Source organism: Leptonotus elevatus, chromosome 2 (genome assembly GCF_054856555.1).
Source record: "Leptonotus elevatus isolate MCC_2025b chromosome 2, RoL_Lele_1.0, whole genome shotgun sequence".
NCBI lineage: Eukaryota > Metazoa > Chordata > Actinopteri > Syngnathiformes > Syngnathidae > Leptonotus > Leptonotus elevatus.
The window spans coordinates 9116648-9138861 of record NC_141240.1 but is presented as its reverse complement, the minus strand read 5'-3'; the positions used below and the strand labels follow the sequence as shown (position 1 = coordinate 9138861).

Genomic DNA, 22214 nt, shown 5'->3' with positions numbered 1-22214 from the left:
GCATGCTCTTTACCTTATGTCACAGCAGTGGTATGGACGCAGACTTTACATACAGAGTAAGAGTCGGTATGGAAAATACTATAAAAATTCAACATGTGGAGCATGCAGCATGAGGTTACTCTTTCACAATCTAATGAACCAATACTTGTACTTATTCTAATGACTTGCCTTGAGTTAGCATTTAAAAACAAACTGTCCTACACAATTTTTACTTTGGGTTCTATATTTGTAGACCAGTGTTGTACCTGAATGAGTTCACTGAACAAAAGTTCATGAACTCATAGTTCATATTTTGGGCGAACGTCAACTGAACGTAGTGCATTTATGCTTCGTGAACATTTCTGTAAATGAGCTCATTCTGAGGTAAATGAGCATCTTTGAACCCATTAAAATTTTTTCTCTAGATTGCCAGGTTTTCTCTTGTTCAAAAACCAGAGTAAAGACACCATAAACGGGCCTTAATTACCCGGGAAATACCATTATCTGGCAACCCAGCGGCGACACACGGTGGCAAGGCACATTCGTCATCTAAATGCGACGCTAGCTTGCCCGATGTAACTCACTTCGCTGTGTGTTTTTTGCGTAGCAAGCGCGGAGCGTATGGGATTTTGGCGTTCCTAACAGTAACACACAACAACAAGAAATACACACATCGTATATTCAAATACAAAACATGCGTTGTTTATAAAACATCGCTAGCGCTAATGCTGAAGTCGATAGCGGATCCCATTCAAATGCTAACAGAAAATTAGCTGTAGCTCTCTTCACAACAACACTGACGCAGGCGGTTCTTTGGAACGGGCGTTTATTGCTTGCACGTCTGCTTTGGTCACGCGGTGAGAACTACATTTATAAGCAACACAACAGTACAAATTAGACAGCGCGTCGGCAAAGCAAACAAAAGAACAAACAAATACTTCGTTGGCCACTTGCTGTGAAAAGAGATACAATGTCAGTTAATATCCATGAGGTTTCTTTCAGTCCTTTATCATCTCTTCAGTCCAACTCGGAGCATGAACTATACAGCATTAGCACTAACAGGTGGACATGCGCAGCGAAAACAAAGGTTCCGGACACGAACAAAACACGAAGCTGTCAAAATTAACATATTGCCCTTTTTTGATACGTTAACATTTTAGTAAAATTACATACAATTATTTAGTAATTTACCACACAAAATTATTATTCAAGCACTAACAAACTTTATGAATATGTATCAATAATCTCAGAGTTGACACTTACATTAGCATCAACTTCAGGAGTGCTATTCCTTCAAATAACGGCTATTCACACACAAGCGCTTTGAAAACACATCCACACAGGTAAGATAACACTACTCAAAGGCATAATTTTTTCCCAAGTTGTGAAAAATGATTTGTATTAACAGAGCTTAAATGCGACCTTCTTCCATCCCATTGTAATCCATGCATGCACGATTGCACGGCACCACACTGCTCCTAAGAGGCCAACATGCGCAGGAAACAACTGTCTGTCTTTGTTTTTGTTATTTTATTTAAAAAATTGTCAAGTCAATAAGTCATGCATTATTTATTTTAGTGTACAGTATTCTTATATTACTTTCTTACTCATTTAATTTCTCATTGGCCTTTTAAGTTATATTCAAAGTATAAATTTGGACCAATCAACTTAGTTAAAAAAAATAATAATTATGAACTAAGAACTGAACTAGTTCCTTTTAAAGAAGGAAGAGTGTAGAAAATTAACTTTCCCAACACTGTTGTAGACAGCAAAGCTGCACTTGAGCGTAAAAGCCTGGTATATCCTGATTTCATGCAGATGTATATATAAGCTTCGATGCGCTTGTTTGGGAATTTGGTTCATCTCTCTGCTCCATGCTCGACGTACTGAGGGCATTTCCTTTGACATGCGCCTGGCGCACTTGACAACTTGGTGGCTGAAAATACACTAAACTTAATGGCTGCTGGAGCCACGTCTACATTTTGGCGCAGGTAATCTATAGCAATTTGGGTGGATTCTGTCAGAGCCCAGACAGATTCTGAGCTCAACGGACATATCTGGTGGATGTCATTATTATCATCTCTATTATATTATATTTTTAAAGCCATCCCGCTGGCAGTGGCACAGCTACGGAAGGTTGGGGGAGGGGACACCTGGACAGTACAAAGGTTGTGGAAGACAGACTCCAAGCGTCCACTTCACAAATCTGTGATCTCCCTTGCCGATTTTAGATCATGATAGTAGCCACTTCGACTAGTAGTGGATGAAGTCGGTTATGGTCACACCCACAATGACGCAAAAAAAACAACAACACTTTTGTATCTGCACCCACTGCAAAATTTCCACAACCTGGTGTTGCTCTTGCCTCGCGCCATACTATCGCATACTGTCACAACAAAATAGAGCCTATCATCATGCTTAACTAAATGAAGTTTGATTAATCAGATATACTTTATCTGTAGTTACTTTTAGTTAGTTGAAGACTAAAATAAAATGTCATCTGTGTATCATTTGTGTATCTGCATTATTTTTTATCATTTTTACAAATCAGAGCATCTCTCTGGCCTGTGGAGAAAACAAATGTATTTTTTAGATTAATTGGGGACCTTCTCTGCCTCTTCTTCTTGCTCCAAATTAAATTCTGCAGTTCTTCCAACAGATCAAATTTTCTGTTTGTCATGTTGCAGTATGTGGTACTGCACTGTCAACTCTAGATCCCTGTAAACAATAATAATAATAATAATAATAAATATTTTTTTAAACTTTTTTTTTTAATTATTGCTTAGAAATCCGCCTTATAATGCAGCAGGAGCCTGCACAGAATCAAATTTGGCTTGGTTTTGCACTGAGGAAATGACCTCATCTTCCAAACATTGGTGACAGCAGACAGCATCAAGCATCTCCTCAAACGAAAGACAGCAATTGCTTTGTAAAATGTGGGCTTGAGAGAGACTGATTTTGAATCATCCAACCAAGTGCACTGGAAGCAGCCGATGTCAACAGAGTTCTTCTTTTATCCCTCCTGTGAACAAACATTGCCCTTCAGCATAAGCGAGGATCTTTTCATAAACCACTGACCTCAACCCAAAGCCTTTCATTCATTCTTTCTGGTGCAATCCTTCCCACAATACAAGAATGAATCCATTTCACATGAATTATTCATGTCTATTTCCTCTATTAGCCGTGATCACTGGTGTTTACTGACTTGAGCCCACCCCGCGAGCTGTTGTTGGCAGCCCATTGACCAAAGAAAAGTGCGGTTATCGGCCTTGAGGAGAGGCTGCGCTCGTCTGATAATCCCACTGAAATTGCACATGGATTTCCTGTTCCTAAAGTGGAAAATAAACACACTCCCACAGAATACATAATGAAAGCTACCCAAAGTAAAAAAAATAATAATAAAGAATTGCTGTTTTCTTTTCATTTTTTGAGATTGTGCTTTTGAGTGACAAGCAAATCACTTCAGAAATTATGTAAAGGTACCTCAAAATGAAAGTCCCACCCACCTACAAGGATTTTACAATTCAGAAACATCGCAAAATTTCCCTTGGAAAATGCATCTCTATAGTTACATAAGTGACTAGAGCTCATTTAACCAGCGTCAAAGGTTCTATCATCAAGTTGCTGATGCATTTTAATTGACTTATTTGACATGACATTTCATTTTCCACCCAACCAACCATTTTCTATGCCGCTTATCTTCACTAGAGTCACAATGAGCTTGAGCCTATCTCAGCTAGACAACAGGGGGGTACACCCTGGGCTGGTATATTAGGTTAGAGATTCATTTCGATTTACAAATGTCACTGATAATGAAAAAAATATGATCTGTGACACCATGCACCCTAGTGTGCTTTTTTTCCTTTTCTTTCTTTATTTTCTTTTATTTGTTATCAGTGCTGTAAACTCTGAACAGTAATATTAATAATAACAAAACATGAGAGATATCCTGGCTGGTTATCTTTGTGGCGCAAACACGCAAATTGATACACATTAAAAATAAAAATAAAAACTTTTGGTTGGAACACAGTAAAGGTAGTAGTGTTAATTTTGTCAACGAAAACTAAACAAAAATAATTTTGACAACACATTTTTCACCGGACTAAAACTAGACTAGATTAGACTAAAAACAATAACTAGGACTATTTAGTATGCATTTTCATTGACTAATAAAGACGAGATGAAAATGTACTTCACTTAATAACTTTACCAGTAACTGGACTAAAATCTATGGACATTTTAGTTCATGAAAAAAAATTTAAAAAATATTTTCTCGAAGATGTCACTGTGACAACCCCCCCTCCCTCAACCCCCGCCCACCCCCTTTCAAATCTGCAGCTAGCAAGTGCAACAGACAGGTGGATTCACAGTGAAAGGTTAAAAAAAAAAAGATTCTAGTTATAATGGAACATTAATCCAACGGCTGCAACGTTCCAACAATAAATTAATCCGACCACTAACTAATGCTGGCTAATTTACTAGCTCATAGCATGGAGCCATAGTATGTAGTAATTGTATGTGAAGTTGTTTTTCATCTAAAAGGTGAGAGGAAATTTTATGTGAAATTGTTTTAGATCTGAAATGTTCAACATTATCTGCTGACCAAAAAATATGCGGGGTAAAATGATTGTGCTGACTAAAATGTTGACAGTTTTTGTTGACTAAAACTAGATGAATAAAATTGTTTTCTTGGACTAAAATAAAGACCTGCTAGACTTATAGTCGACTAACATGAAATGAATAAAAACGGGGTGAGCTTGACTAAAAATGATAAAAACTAACAAGCAAGATTGAAACTGGACTATAACTGAGACTAAATTTTAAAATGACTTATAAATTAATTAACACTATTCAGTAGTTATATGCGGGGCGAGGTAGAAAATAAAGTAATTTATTTAATGTTGCAACATAGTTTATACTTACAGACCTGAATTATTTTTTGAAGCATGTGAGTGACACATGTCGTAACAAGTAAACAAGCCGGGATTTATGAAGAGCAGTAGCAGGGGGATATAGACGGGAGCTTTGCATCTGTTGAAAGAATAGATACTACGCCACCATGCTTTATTTAAACTTGACAGATTTGCGAGAAACAGACCCCCAGCTCTGTTCCTGTCCCTCCAAAACATCTCTTGCCGCCACTGACAGTCATTTGACCCTGAAGATTATACGACGTTGTCGGTGACAACCTGTCAGCGGAGACAAAAGCCGCTACGCGGTGAGGAAAACATGAGGAACGAGGATCATCAGCCAGCTCCAGCTTTAAATTCCTTGCGGGGTTGCGAAGGTGCATTGGCATAGTGAAGTTCCCAATTTGTTTGATGTGTGTGTGTATGGAGGTGGGTACGTGCGCGCGTTTGTGTTCTTGCTGGGATCTGCTGGTCTACTGTCATGAGAAGGATTATATTAATCAATGAGTGCTAAAACAAAAGTTTTTGATAGAATACCCCCAAGACAAGCACACTTTGAACCCCTGTTTCATCCCTTGATGAGGGTGGTACCATATCATGTAAATGAGCCACTGCTCACCTGGGGCAAAGCGTGCGTAGAGCATGCTTTAAAGTCATTCAAACAAATGAAATTGAGTATGTATGTAAGTAGAAAAAAAAATATTTATCAAATGTGTTGACACCTGTCCTACCACACCAGTAAGTAATTAGTGTTGATAAAGAAACACCTCCAATTGACCATATATAGAAGCAGCAATCCATTCAAGAAACCTGAAATAAATTGACAGCTAACGCAATGCATATTAAAAAAAAAAGTGTCACGGCCCACAGAAGAGTGGTATTATCTGTAATTAAAGCAATACTAAGGAACTTTCAGTTTACGTTGATTATGGCGACACCATATGGACAAAAGCGGTATTGTTCTTCTGCCAGGAAAGCAGTAATCGTGCGTCAACATTCAGATTGACTTCCGTCTTTGTAATGAATGGGGAAAGGTGGAAGTGACTTATGCCATAAAGCAGTCAGCACATTTGTAGTTTTTTTTTTTGTCTGGCAGTGTTCCTACCATCCTCCTCCAAGTTGCTTAGTGCCAGTACAAATGATACAGACCCGCTCAAGCCATGGCAAAGGTACCATTCAACTAGTTTTAAGTCGATATTTCATCACAAGAGTTATGAAAATATTTTATTAAGGTCGAAAAGTTCCTTAGTGGTATATAAACTAGAGGTCATGCAAGTTATGAATCCCCGTCTTGCAAGCTGTGCACATGACGTCATTACTGTACACACACAGTCAGCCCTCCTTAGCCTCTTAATGGAGGCGCACACCCACAGAGCTATTCTGTAAAATTAATGAATCGTGCGAGAATTAATTCCTCCAGCTCCCCAGAATTCACAGATTTGTACCTCGATTGAATGATAGCTGAATTTGTTGTGTCACGGTGCTTTCATTAAAATGCAGGGGCAATTAATCTATGGCTCCAACTATTTTTGGAAAACACTTGTTTAATTTTGGCATGTTGGCTCGTTCTATCAGTAGTTTTACTTCTCTACCACAAAGCTTTGTGTGTAAGCATGAGCAAAACATCCTCGGGCACAAATCCAAATTGATAAATCCCATACACTGCGTGGGAACGTTGGTACGCACGCTTTTGAACCGATGCCAAGTACTGCATTTCTACGGCGCTAAAGAAAAATTGTCAGAGATATTGTAGTCATTTCGAATTTTCTTTTTGGGTGGGACTAAGTGACAAAGACTTTCTCAAAAACAGAATATGAAATGACACTTAACTATTAAGGTGCTTTCATATTCAAAAATGTCCATTTTGTGTCCATGTTTTATCTATATCCTATAAGCATCATTGCTTACAGACCCATTTTCAGAAATAAGCAGCTATCAAAAGGCATAGGCCTGCAATTTATAAATACATACCCTTTTAAATTCTTATTGTCAGGTGTGATAATAAGTTAACCAGGACAATAAATCAAAAATAAATCACCACGGGAGTCTTACTGCTTTCAAAATGAGTCTTCCTACTAAAGCACATTTTTGGAAATATTTGCAACAAGCAATAAAACGGACCAGATTTGAAAGCAGCAGTGTTATGAGGCAACTATACAGTACAGGATAGTAGATCAAATATATTCAAATGCAAATGGACAATTATATTAATAAATTGTTTATATATATATATATATATATATATATATATATATATATATATATATACCATATATGACCAATACCAGCAGTAGCTGTGAAATTATTATACATCAATTATACAGGAATCAAATACTGTACTATACTGCACATTTTACAGTATGTAGAATAATGACGAGGTATGCGACTGGGAATAGAAACCTGCAATATTAACGATCAGCATTGTAGTGATGACTATACATTAGTATGTAATATGTATTATATCAAAAGTTGTGTACAGGTTATGAGAACAGTGTGGTTGTAAAGTGTGCCTGCCTCTTTGTTGATCCTCGCTGAGCTACTAAGGTCTCGTGAGGTTCTCTAAGGTCTCGCATGATGCCACATGGCGGTGGTTTGAACGGTAAAGTTGTGTGCAACTTCTGGTGTATTTTTCCCAGACCTTTGGTGAAATTCCCAATTGTACGACCTCGAGGGCATTCAACTTTAGCGCAGACTCTGGAAACTGATCTGTGAGTTAACTGGGCCAACACAAACACACATACAAACTGAAAGTTAGGTGTGCACACCACTATCACAATCAGCTGAAAACAAACTAGGGGCAACTTCTTCAGTGTTGCTATCACAGTCTGAAGGCATGGCATCTAAAAGACATAGTTATCTTCCAAGAGCCAAGTTTCCCTATTAAAAATGTTTCAGGCAGGCAGTCTTATCTGGCAAGAATAATCTAGTGTTGCCAAGCTGCTTTTTTTCCATGTTCTACAGCTGGGTTTGTTATTTGAAAGAGCCAGTGAAGAACACCGGGCCGACTATCTCACATTCACATTCCATTTTCATTGAAAGTACTCACAGAAACTGTCGTCCAGACAAAAGGCTGTTGTCTTATCTCGTGGTTGATCAGGCAGCGCAATGCATCTGGATGGCACTCGTTTGGATGGTGAGGCATGGACGCTTGTCACTTCCTGGTTACAGAGAACAAAAGGGGGAGAGCTGTCACATTACAACACCTGCGCTTTTTTTCTCTCTCACTGTAGCGAAGGAAAGGTGGCACCTCGGGTCATTGACAGCAGCTGTCTGTTGTCCAGACAGTTACAAGTACCAATGTATTAAAAATGCCATGAAACTGAAGTCATATCAGCAAGGAATTTGTGTCATTTGTAAAACAAAAGGACAAACGGATCCAGTATGTAGAATGGTAAGTCTTATGCAGTACAAAAACAGCATGGATAAAGCGATAGCAATTGGATGATGGCTAATTCAACTTGCAATTCCCCATGATCACATCAATAACTTGAGTTGACTCCCCCCCCAAAAAAATGCTGTCTATAGTGTTGCATTTTTCAGCATGCTTTTGTTGGGGTAACAGTCGCTATTATTTGGTTTGGTGGCATGGCATGCTTGATTTTAATCGAAGGGCAGGAATATGGGCAGAAGGTAGCTGGTGTTAGAAAACAGCCTTTGTTTTCTTGCGTGTTGAAATAAAACTCAAAGTTGAGATCTAGTGAAGAGGCTTACTTGCAAGTATTTTATTTAGAAAGTCATCCAGGACCCTTGCTGAATCAGAAGTGGTCACCAAATGTGCCCTCCTTCTGGGCTCATCCCAACTTATACAAAAGCAGTGTTAACAGAAAATACTCTCCCCCTCCTTCATCCTTTCCTTGTGGGAAGAGTGAAATACAAAACGGATAATAAATCTTCAGCTTGTATCTTAGTCCACTACAGATGTTGGTAAACAATTGGTCCCGGCACCTCCTGGACCAGATAATTTATGGACAGAACTCTGCGTGAACTTCCAAACATTACTCATTTAGATAACTCAGAAACCTTTATTAGACATATCTTTCCCAGAGAAGAGAACAATGGACTATAGATTGAATAACATTTGAATTAACTGTTGTCTTATTATTACACAGCTCTAACTAAAATCAAAACGGTTAAAATATCAATTTAAACAGTAAAACAATGTTAATAATGTTAACACTGGAAATTTTCATTTTTTTTAAATCTAAAAGACACGTCACATTTCACCACGAAGACAAGACATTGTGGTAAGGTAACAAAAACAATAAACTAATGCTGGCTAATTTACTAGCTTGCATGCAGCGATGCTAGCCACTTGTTGAAATAGTTGTGTTTAAAGTTCAATTTGTGCTATCTGGAAGACGTAATATTGGTCGGGCAACTATGGTTTCAGTTGGATTACAGGTTTAGTTAAAGCAGACAGAAGTATGAGATCATCTAAGATCTGAAAGGGAACTACAGTTGGCTGAAATTAGATAAATAAAATAATTTTTTCTTGAACTAAAATAACGACTTAAGTGCTTGACTTATTGTCAACTAAAAGTTGACTATATAAAAACAGGATGAGTTTGACCAAATTAGATTTTTTACTTTTTTTAAACAACAACTAACAAGCGCAATTGAAATTGGACAGAAACTGAGACTAAATTTTAAAATGGCTGACAATAATAACACTAAAGTACACCTCTCCAGATGAGCTAATACATCTTGGGCAATCTCTGAAAATGAAAGCTGTAGATGGTGTGAAGTTGCAATTTATTCTAGTAAGGGAAAAAAACACGTTTCCTCAGGGCCCCCATTTGAGAATGACTTAATGATGAAAACACACATAGACACAATCAACACACTGCTGTACACTAACTTCTGGAGAGTTGTTCCTTCTCTGGCGACACAGTAGAATAGAATAGAATAGAATGCCTTTGTCATTTTGCACCAGGTATCCACCAATCTGGAGGCATAGGAAAGGTAATAAAATAAAACAATAAAGAAACTGAAAAGATGCGAGAAAGTTATTGCATTTGTCTGTTGTGAATGTGGAAGTCACGTTGTCCTTAGGTTTGGTCCGTTTCGTAAATGTGGAGAAAATTATGTGGAGGTTAAAGAAGTTGAGTTGTGAGTAGTAATTGGAGCGGGCTGTTTTGAGAGCAGAATTGTATGGTGCATATTGCATTTATTTATTTATTTAAAGTGTGAATAGCCTACTGCAACTGCTGAATTGCACGAGGTGATTTACATTACAAGTAGTTGCACATATTATTGAAGTGCATCACATATTGCACATTGATGTAAATAAGTTCAAGATTGACAGGACTTCAAGGACCAAAATTGGATGGCTACAGGAATGCAGTAGCAGTGCTATTTTCAGTGTATTCGTGTTTTGTTGTTATTCAGAGCATTATTAGCTCTGGAGGAAAGCTGTCTCTGAGTGTTTGTCCGGGTTTTTATGAGTCCTGTAGCACCAACCCAAGGGCAACAGTTTGAACGTATGATGACGGGGTCAGCTGACAAGTAACACTGGAGAGTGGAGAAGGAAGAAGAAAAAAAGCACTTGATCATGATGGAGCGAGTGCAGCACAGTGACCTCGCAGTTTGAACAGCTGGATTAGAATCTCAGCTCGGGCCTCCCAGTGTGGAGGTTGTTTTCACCGGTACTCCACATTGAAAAACATGCATGTAAACTTAATTTAAGCCTCTAGATCATAGGCGTTAAAAACTCCTGCAGGTTTAGGATGTTTCCCTTCTCCAACACAGCTGATATAGGATCAGCTCATCAGCCAGCTCTGCATAAGCCTGATAATGATCCTGCTGATTGGAATCAGCTTGTGTTGGAAAAGGGAAACTTGCAAAACCTGCAGGACTTCAGCCCTCGAGGACCGGAGTTTGACACCTATGCTCTAGACCAGGGGTGGGCACACTCGGTCCTCGAGGGCCGGAGTCCTGCAGGTCTTGGATGTTTCCCTTCTCCAACACAGCTGATATATGATCAGCTCATTAGCAAGCTCTGCATAAGCTTGGTAACGATCCTGTTGATTGGAATCAGCTGCGTTGCAGCAGGGAAATCTCCAAAACCTGCAGGACGCCGGCCCTTGAGGACCGAGTTTGCCCACCACTGCTCTAGATTGTCTACATGCGCCCTGTTCAAGTCTATGGTGCCGTGCTTCTAGTGAGCCAAATGTTTTGGAGCACTTATAAATAAAAACAACTGTATGTGCCATTCTTAATCAAAATGCTAGCAATAACTTTTGTCTGTCTAGGTAATTCTCGCGGTATTTGTGAGTTCACAAACTCCGGAGAATACATCTTGTACCGCTCCAGCTGATACGTTTGCAGCCGATCTTTTTTCGATTGGACCAATAAGCGCTGATGGCGGGGGGGGGAACAAACAAACCTAACAGACGAATGGATGCAGCAATTAATTATGTTCTCGCAGAATTACTCACCGTTTCCTTGTTGAATTTGAACAGCGAGAGGAGTTTCGTGCATTTGTATCTGGTAAAAACTGAACTAGACCACTCAATAGAAAGTTAACACAGTTTAAATCAACATATAGAGCAGAACATGCCAGTGGAAAGCTGAATGGCATTGTTCATTTAACGCTCCTGTGGCTTAGACTTTGGCAGCCTCGACTCGGACAGTAACAGCTGAACCCGATTTTACTTCCTGTTCTTCTCTATTTTGTGGCGTTTCTGCTTAGTCTAGACTTAAAAGATCAATCAATTTGTACTGTAACAGCCAAAGTTAGCTTAGCACGTCTGGCAAAACTGCTGCAACACTTCAAGCTTCCAAAGCTGCACAATTTGGGGAATTGAGAGTACATTTCTTTGCTGAAACCAGATAGAAGGATAAAACAAATGATTTCCCAACATGAGTGCAACTGTACACCATCATTTCTGGTTATAGTTGATCCATAGGGGAAGTGCATATTGCTCAAATAAATGTCAGTCTGACACTGAAAAAGTAGGACAAACTCAGATTTGAATCCAGGTTAGCAATAACAGCTGGCTGGCATACACACACATAAAATTACCGACAGAAACGGCGCTGCTCATCTGGTCTACGCATACTGCACAAGTAAATATGGATGAGCGCGGCCGGTATGCATTGACTGGAAGTGCACTTGGTTGAACTTGAATTGATTCTGTTCTGCTGTATGTCATTAATTCTACTTGTTTAAAAAAAGCTTCAATAAGGACGCGTCCTTGGTGGGAGGTTTTTTTTCTGCAAGCATTTTGTCACAACTTAGAAGTCAGCCTACACGCCATTTTTTCCATTTGCAAATCCAGTGTGTGTGTGTGTGCGCGTGTGTGTGAGTGAGTGCAAATGTATGGGTGTTTATTTTATGCAAATTTTGTTTTCCCCGTAGCGGTCTTTGAATTGCATCTTGCAGGACGTCAGCATGGAGCCACTACAGTCACGCAATGCACACTGTGCCCAAGGTAAAATTATGCAATTACTAGGTGTCAACCAATAATTTGAAAATTGTTCAGAAAGAAAACAAAATTGGTCATCAAACCTGCAAATCTGTAAAACACACGTGATCTCATTTGCATACTCTCTCACAGTATCGCACACACCCAGCCATCATGGGGAGTTCGTCATCTTTCCTTTTCCATCACTGTCATTCTACCGCTTTCTCTAGTGACGCTCACCTCGAATGAAGCTCAATTCACTGAGCTGCACTGAGCACTGTCACATGGTCTAAAATAGCTCCCCAGTGTTCCATGTTTCACAAAATGTGTGTTTGACTCCACAACAGAAGGGGATCACAGATGTCACTCACTGAGAACAACAAGTGTATTAGAAATGATACTTGACAGGAAGCTCTGTTAGTGGAATCTACCATTTGAAATGTAGGGTTCTTGGCCACAATTAGAATATTCATTACCGTGTACCGTGTTGTTTGAACAATGAACCCTCAAAAGGCACATGGAGGCCGCAGACTCTACTGTGCCTCATTTTGTAATAAGGAATAAGGAAAGTGTGTATACATGTGTTCGGACATTGAAAAGTTGCAAGTCAGCTTCTGCTTCCGTGCCTTCAAGTGTCTTTAAATTCTTAAAGGGAATGAAACAAGTCGCTTCCATTAGTCGCAAAGCTAGTCAGCTGTGTTCACACCCACAACGGGGCAACCCAAACCCTCCTGACTATGCGAAAAATAACTGAAGAAGAAAACTCCACCCATGCGTAGTTAGATTTCGCATGGGTGGAGTTTTCTGGCAAATTGTCCGGTCTCCAGCAGATTTACAGGAGGAATAATCAGTAAGAAAGAATAAATTGTGGAAGTGGATCTCAACGGTGCCAGACCTTCACAATGGAGAATCTATTCATGGGGAGAAAAAATTGGATCCGCTTAAAAGAATTTCAGCGAATGAAATCAATTCTGGCCATCTGGGACTATTTCATGTGACATACGCCAACTGCAAGGCCATTGAAACGGGGCAATAGTGAAACCATGGTAACAGAGATGTGCGCATCATATTGCCTGGAGAGATGACATGTGCCATCTTTCATAGAATCTTCACATTGGTGTCTGCCTACTAAGGGGGAGAGATGACTGTTCAACTGTCACAGAGCAAAACTTCTCGTTTTAGTCTTGTGTCAAGTACTAACATGTTCGTTCTCCACCAATCACCTTTGCTCCTACTTGGTTTTTAATGACATACCCTTGTGCATTTATGGTCTCTGAAGAGTGCAGTTGACCTTTCTCTCCTTCATGTGATTCATTTGTCCTTTTTCTCTCTTGTTCTGTGTCATATTATCCTTTCCAAACAATTAGTTAAGGCTTAGAAATATTTTGATCTGGAATGTGTTTGTTTGCAGTTATTTGGATGTATAAATGAGTATTGAATTAAAAAGTTCCTTTAACCTTCAATTCAGTGGCACCGCTAAATTTAAATCCCTCTTCAATTTAATTCACTTGTGCTTTTGACCAGTACATCTACAGTATTAACTCCACAGCTGTGTTTTGATTTTTTTTCTGCAGCTTTTTTGATTCTTTATTTTACACTTTACACAGAAGGTTACCATGAAGGCAAATGCGGAAATATCATGATAACTTTTGATCTACAAATGAAACTATGACATATAGCGAAACCATACGCATGTCTCTGTCTTGCCTGGTCAATATAATATGCTATAATAATTTATGGTTTAGGATGGACAGAATTTGACCCGGAATTGTTTAATTGAATGTATATTATTTTCGATGGTAATAATTGCCTTGGGGCGGAATGGAGTAATAGGAGTTATCGCTTTTGCCTTAAAGCTGCTTGCTGTAACAATTTGGCAAACAATACCTTGACAATAGCCTTTTTATTTGACCATTTATGACTGAAACATCTAATTAGTAGATTAACACCTTAGCAGCAGAAAATTCCATTTTGAATTGCTACTGCTACCTGTTGATGAAAAATGAAGCTGCATACACCCTTCTTCACATAAACAATATGCATGACATCCCGCAGACAGAGGGCAGAAAATTCAAACCCGAATCCAGTCTGAAAACTATTGGCCACGGGCTTGCAGGAGTACCCATTGTGAACAGCTAAAGCAGTGGTTCTCAACCTCGGTCCTCAAGTACCCCTATCCAGCCTGTTTTCCATGTCTCGAACAGCCACACAGGTGTTTCAAACGATTAGATAATCAGCAAGCTTGCATGAAGCCTGATAACTCGAGGACCGGGGCTGAGAAACAGTGAGCTAAAGTGCTAATCTGATAATTAGAAGATGTTTCAGTCATAAATGGTCAAATACAAAGTCTTAAAATATTTTGGGGCAAATTGTTACAAAGAGCAGCTTTAATTTTCTCAAATTTTAGGGTTACAATCTTGTCTCTGATCTTCTTGTGTTAGTAGTGTTAATTTCGTCAACGAAAACAAAACAAAAATAATTTTGTCAATGCACATTTTTCACTGGATTAAAAACTAGACTAGACTAGACTAAAACCCTCATGAATAAACAATAACTGGGACTAAATCAGTATACATTTTCGTTGACTAATGAAGACAAGACGAAAAAGTACTTCACCCTAATAAAAACTAGACTAAAATCTATGTAGATATTTTAGTTCATGAACAAAAATGAGACGAAAATTTTATGATTTCGTAAAATCTTGTCTCTGCTAATCTGTCACTGTGACACTGTCATGTGACAAACAGTACCCCCCCCCCCCCCCCCCTTCAAATCTACAGCTAGTGAGTGCAACACGCACAGACACATGGAGCAGACAGGAGGCGGATTCACGGTGAAAGGTAAAACAACAACAACTGTAGATTATAGTTATAACGTAACATTAATCCAACGGCTATAACGTTCCAACAATAATGTTAATCCGACCGCTGACTAATGCTGGCTAATTTACTAGCTCATAGAATGGAGCCATAGTAGCCATATGTTGATATACTGTAATTGTGTGTGAAGTTGTTTTTCATCAAAAAGATGAGAGAAATTTTTATGTGAAATTGTTTTAGAAATGTTCAACATAATCTGCTGACAAAAAGTATACTTGGATAAAATGAATGTCCTGACTAAAACTAGACTAAAACGTTGACTGAAACTAGATAAATAAAATTATGTTTTCTTAAACTAAAATAAAGACTAAAATGCTAGATTTATAGTCGGCTAAAAATGGACTACATAAAAGCGGGATGAGGTTGACCAAATATGATCAAATTTAACAAGCTTGATTGAAACTGGACTAAAACCGAGACTTTAATTTAAAAATGGCGGATACATTTTGCACTAGTGTGGAGCTTGCATGTTCTCCCCATGTTTTCCTGACTTTTTTTTTTTTCATGTATTCTGACATCATCCCACATTCCAAAAACATGCAGTTATTGAAGACTCTAAATTGTTCATAATGGAGAATGTGAACGTGAAGGATTGTTATGTGCCCTACAATCGACTAGTGACCAGTCTGGGTGTACCCAGGCCCCAGCTCACCCGCGACCCTAATAAAGACAACACTATAGCAAATTGGTGGATGGACACTTGTCATTAAAATGTTACAAACTTGGAGATGTTATTTCTAATGTTAGCTAATGCTGTAACGTACCTCAAAAACATCTTGGGTCCGTATACATTTTTTTTGCCAAACAATACAAAAGGTACAAATATATGTGATATGTTCCTTTAAAAATGTGATACCTTGTTTTGCTGTCATGACATGTTACCGAGTGGGAGGTTGACATTACAGTCAGGTCAATGATTACCAGAGAGTCATTACTTGCAAAAGTGTCTGCAATCATGGGAATGGAGGAAGACATCAGAATCATGCACTCGCCGTCGTAAATGAATCTGATATGTGTACAGTAATTGGTGTAACAATCAGTTGCTAAGCAAACCACAAAGCACATCCATTAAAGCATCTTAACTATGTAAATTGTTGCCCATTCGGCATCCATTGGAGCCTGGTCATCCTGGAAAGGGGATTACCACATTTGCAGTCCCTTCTCAAGGTTTCTAATTTTTTGCCAGTTTTTCCTTGCCCTCATGTGGTTCGATTAGGGGATGTCGTTGAGATATGTCAACTGTGGGCATTTGAAGCCCTTTGAGACTCTTGTGTGATTAAGGGCTATATAAATAAACTTGACTTGACTTAACTTTTTGCCATCTCTCGCTCCATCCTGTTGGCAATGTCATTTCAATTGAGTGTTTAATTTTTAACCAATTCTTCATCTAAATGATAGTTCACTTGTCATTTTGGCATTTCTCAAAGGAAATTGTTAATGTAATGCAAGGGAGATGCCTTTTAATGATGCAGGTTCTAGTGGCCAGTAAGTGACTCAAGGGAGGCTGCCAAGAAAATAAGACACTCACAATTTGGGAAAAATCATTTCAAATTATATTGTACCTTTTATCTGTAACACATGCAGCATACACCACTCACAACCAACCACTGTGACAGTTCTTTGGACAGTTGCCTTTGGCTATATAAAGTGTCTTATGGCTTTTCTGGCACAGCGTACAAGTGTCAGCTCTCAAAACATAACCCGCATTGCACGACGCAAACCTTTTCCAACCAATCATTTCAGCAGTCCCACGTCACTCAAAATGGCAATAACAATCACCCACTGTTAAAAGTCTAAGACAAACAGACCTTTTCCCACTGTTTTTGAAACAATTTACCTCTTTGAGTTACTGGCTGGACTCGGGTTGATTAAATTAATTGATTAGATTTAATTGATTTAATTGCAGGGAGAGACCATCAAAAGGTTCATATTATTAGAAAGCTTGCTGAACACAGAGCTTGACAACATACAGTACAATAATGATGACATGTTAATGATGTCATTTTTAAATCATTTCAAATTAGTTCCTGGTGACATTTTAATGATTCAAATAATTGCAGTTTCATGCCTTTTCCGGCTGCTCAATCAAGGAATACACGCGCAGTCTGCTTTTTTGACTGATAAGTGTAAACAGTCAGCGGCGGATTCATTCATACAGTGTGTAGGCATGTACACGCACTTGAATGTCGCAAGTGATGAGAAGTTTACGTCACGGTTATTTAGGACATTAGTCAACTTATTTGCAGATGGACGATTTACGTTATTATTTTTACTATAATAGTATAAATATAAATTACTGCAGTTTCAATACTTGTGCACCTTGGGTAAAAAGATGTGTGTTTGACATTTTTTCAGAAAGCTGATCCATCATTATTTTTGCGTATGTATCATCTGAGAAGTTTCTATATTTGTTTACAGAATACACACAGATGCACTGTTACTGAGTGAGGTCCATAGTGAACAAACTGGGTGATCATTACTGCCATCAGTGCCATGGGAGCTCACATTACAGTTTGGCTGGGCTTCCCAAAGGCAGCCAGTTTAAAAGTGACATGGAAGGGATAGAATAAGTGGTGACCGTTTAGACCGTATTCATTTAAGGACTTCATTTTAAATAACATTTGCAAGGAAAAGTGAGAGCTGTCAAAGTCATCTGGACTGCTGTGGCCTTGTGACTTAATGGGGAAGACAGCGGGTGCCTGCACACTGTAAAGTACCATAATCTGGGATAATAATAGACTGCCGGTTCTGAGTGTGTGTGCATGTGTGTGCATAGGTTACCTTAGTAAGCGTAATTTTTCCTTCCCCCCATTCCACTCGTTCTAACAAAACTGCATCTTGTGGAAGGGTTTTATAAACTTTGCTATGAAGTTAGCAAATACAATTTCCATCACGGAATAAATACTATCTATCAATCTATCTATCTATCTATCTATCTATCTATCTATCTATCTATCTATCTATCTATCTATCTATCTATCTATCTATCTATCTATCTATCTATCTATCTATTGATAGAGTAGACAATATTATTATTGTACTCTTTGCATGTTCAATAAATTGAATGGTGAGATTCTGGTGAAGAAGTCCCTTTGCAAAGGTATAATTATTCAGAAGCCTCTGATCACACAAATGAAGACACCCAAGCAGTGATCTGTTCAAAAGTGTATCTCCTCCTCCAGCACACAGCACATTTATTGAAAGTCAGTGAATACAAGAAAATCCCTCTCCCCTCCCATGAGCAAGTTCCCATAGGTACAAATCAGATTAGACTTGAAGAGTAGTAAATCAGCCTATCCTTGGACTCTCTTCGACCGGACAGAGACTGGTACCAACTATACTCCCCTTAGATAATATAGAAAAGAAACCTGTTACCTTTCTCTTTCCCAGGAAGAGAACAAATGACTATAGATTGGCTTAACATATGAATTAACTGTTGTCTTATATTTATATCTTTATAACTAATATCCAAAACGGTTAAAATATAAATCGAAACTGAAAAACAATGTTAATAATCTAACACTATCTATCTATCTATCTATCTATCTATCTATCTATCTATCTATCTATCTATCTATCTATCTATCTATCTATCTATCTATCTATCCATCCATCCATCCATCCATCCATCCATCCATCCATCCATCCATCCATCCATCCATCCATCCATCCAACCATCCATCCATCGAGGCAGCTATTGAGCAGGCTATCGAGCTAGCTAGCTAGCTAGCTATATGTAACAGAGTAAACATACAGTGTTTAGCACCAGAGCTGGGCATTGCCGGTCTGTCAGTGAGCTCCCATCAGTATTTCAGGCCAGCCCAGTCCGTCCAAGTCATGTCTTTCTCCACAACATCCTATTGTGGTCATTGTTTTTTTGTTTTCTTATCATTCAGCTTCTCTCTATTTTGTGCTCCTTGTGTTCACTCTTATTTTTCTTTTCTTTTTTTTATCGTGCGATCTTGTTTGCTGTGGGATCTTTTGTTCATCTATCACTCTGTCCTCACAGTTACAGTTCATTTGCATTGGGACATAGTGCAACCAGGTGCAGTGGATGGAGTTGGATATACAGGGTAGGATCATTTTGGATTGTATGGCCTTGGCGGAAGTGTGTGTTTCAGTATCAAAAGCTGTATATTGCTCCCAGCATATTACATTTCTTTTGTTGTCCCATTGCAGGAAATATGGACACACAAAATAAGTGAGATGGGTCAAATAAATAGTAACAACATATTAACTCTTCTTTGCAAAGGTAGATCTACTGACACAGTTGGATAAGCATTCATTAGATTGTACGTATGTACTTAATGTGGCAGGCGAGCAGATGATCGAACAGTCGATGGACACACATAACACTTTATTAATTGGCAATTGCTTGTGTAACATTAATTCCACACGCATATTACAGTTTTTCTCCATAGGCTTGGCACATTTCTTGAAACTGAGATGACATTTTCAAAACTGCAAGCTTTTTTTTTTTGCACAACTCTTTGGATCATCTGCAAAAGCTCATATCTCTCCCAAAACAGCTCACCTATGTGTCAAAATGAAATTTCTATGTCATACAAGTAGTCAGTGCCCCCAAAATACATCGTCCCTTTGGCATTCTGTGAGCACGACAAGTCAAAATCATTAGATGTTCTCTTACAACAGCTAACAAAATACAATTATATATAAAACTGAGGGGGGGGGGGGTTATACAAGAGCATTATTCAAAGTTTGCGGTTTGACATACTCACAGTCAGGGAAATTGCAACAGTTTTTATTTACATAAAGTTACTTACACATTAGAGTGCAACAAAAGAAAGTGTAAGCCAAATTCTGTATATTTATGAAAAACTGAAAACTAATAACTAAAATCATATCTCGCACACAGCGTAAATGAAGAACCAACTACTATAACACTTTCACTAGCCTTCCCCCTCTTGGCCATCATCCCTGACTCTCTTGGGCATCCATACACTGCTCTCTGTTTGGCCAAAGGTTTTCATCATATTTTCCCTTGCAATGCAGCGAGGAAAAAACGGCGTGAATGTCTCAACCATCCTCTACACTGATCCCCTGTGATATGCTGGACTAATTTTGACAATTGAACAGATGATTTTGCATATTATGACTTACACACTGAAATCCTGCTGACATGTTTTGGAGAGGATAGCCATTAGACTGAAAAACAACTCATCCAACTCGATCAGCAATATCTATTCATTTGGAAAATGTGCTAAATGTGGGCAGATTGTGCTAACTGTAGGCTAAATGTACACAACCATTATCACAGATCCACTGAGGCAAATGAGACATGTTCTAAGACATTGGCAATTTGATGAAAGCAATGAGAAATGCCATTCAGTTGAGACCAATTGTAAGGTAGTTTTGGGATTTGTCCATGGTATTTTGAAAATGTCATCTCAGTTTCAAGAAATGTGCCAAACCTATGGAAAAAACTGTAATGCTGACTCCCTGACGTCAAGGCTAATGACTTGCCCTCTTCTCTCCAATATCACATGCCTTCTGTTGATATTATGCAATAGTGAGCATTCTTTTTTTTTGAAGCTCATCCAGGCTTTCATGCAATCCCTCTTACCCTCCCTCAGAGTTTTTGGACTGTTCGGTATCTGCTTTCTCTCTTTGCAAGCACTGTGTGCTGTTTTTTTCTTTCTTTTTCAAACAAAACAATACTTTTTCTCATGCAACAGCACAAATCTGCCTGCGCTCGTTATGGATAAACACAGCCATTGCGAGACAATCCTATACAAACACAGGCACAGAGAAGACAACGTTGAGTAAGAGTGATGAGACGAGGGAAAGGCTGCGTGAATAGAGGGAAAATACTAAGTTGAACAAACTTGAAGCGAAAGATGCAAAAAGCAAAAAGGCAGACTAATGTGGTATGGGAAGCCAAGGCTTTGACAAAGAGAGCCTTTCTAATTTCGGCAAAGCAGACAAACGACTGCCAGATGGGGGGATTTTCATACCAACTTCTGCATGAGCAATATCAACAGGGGATGTCAGTTCCACACTTTGTTGTCATTATAAAAGCAATGACATGCTTGTCTGTTTCCCCTTTGCACTACCTTGTGGAGTTCTTCTATCAATTCTGGATTCACGTGCATCCGCTCAACACTACCAGCACATTTTACAGTACAGACATACGTATTGAAAAGTAAAACAAAAGTATTGAGACTGATCTAAAACCTGCAGGACTCTGGACCTCAAGGACCGGAATTGGTGAACCCTGGTACTGTATGCTTTGTGGCTGTCCTGCAATCGTGAGGTTGTGGGTTCAATCCCAGACCAGTGTAACTATGTCGAAGTATCTTTGAGCAAGATACTGCCTGCCCAGGTGCTTCTGCTCCTGAGTATTTATTTTTTAGACTACTTTTTTTCCGTTACATTTTAACATGAATACCTTTACTATTTACTCAATACTCATGTTCGAAACAAAACAAAACAAGGTTGTTACTTTTGTATTTAAATGCATGAAATCTATTAAAATAATAGACCTGAAAGAAAAAGCAGTCACCAATGTTTCCTGGCGGTACCAATCATATGAAGCATTACATACACACAGTCTGGTTGGTCTGATAGGCTCTTCGTCAAGCTATGACATGACGTACAATTGACAATTCCGAGTTCATGTCTCAAGTCAAAATGGCGGTCAACTCTCAGCTTTCAACAGTGTGTTCCAACTATAGAGGGATCACACTCCTCAGCCTCCCTGCTAAGGTCTATTCAGGGGTGCTGGAGAGGAAGGTCCATTGGGAAGTTGAATCTCGGATTCGGGAGGAGCAGTGTGGTTTTCGTCCCGGCCGTGGAACAGTGGACCAGCTCTACACCCTCAGCAGGGTCCTCAAGAGTGCATGTGAGTTCGCCCAACCAGTCTACATGTGTTTTGTGGACTTGGAGAAGGTGTTCGACCGTGCCCCTCGTGGCGTCCTATGGAGGGTTCTTTGAGAGTATGGGGTAGCGAACCCTCTGATACGGGCTGTTCAGTCCTTGTATGACCAATGTCAGATTTTGGTCCGCATTGCCAGCAGTAA

At 39.0% G+C, this 22214-nt stretch overlaps 1 protein-coding gene across 1 annotated transcript in view; it reads right to left on the bottom strand.

Annotated features, from left to right (window-relative positions):
* xirp2a (xin actin binding repeat containing 2a) overlaps positions 1–22214 on the bottom strand; it is a 57537-nt gene that overhangs the window by 24908 nt on the left and 10415 nt on the right. Inside the window, exon 2 of the mRNA XM_086069272.1 lies at positions 7936–8047. Coding sequence (XP_085925398.1) covers positions 7936–8047 — 112 coding nt within the window. The remainder of the gene's footprint in view (positions 1–7935; positions 8048–22214) is intronic.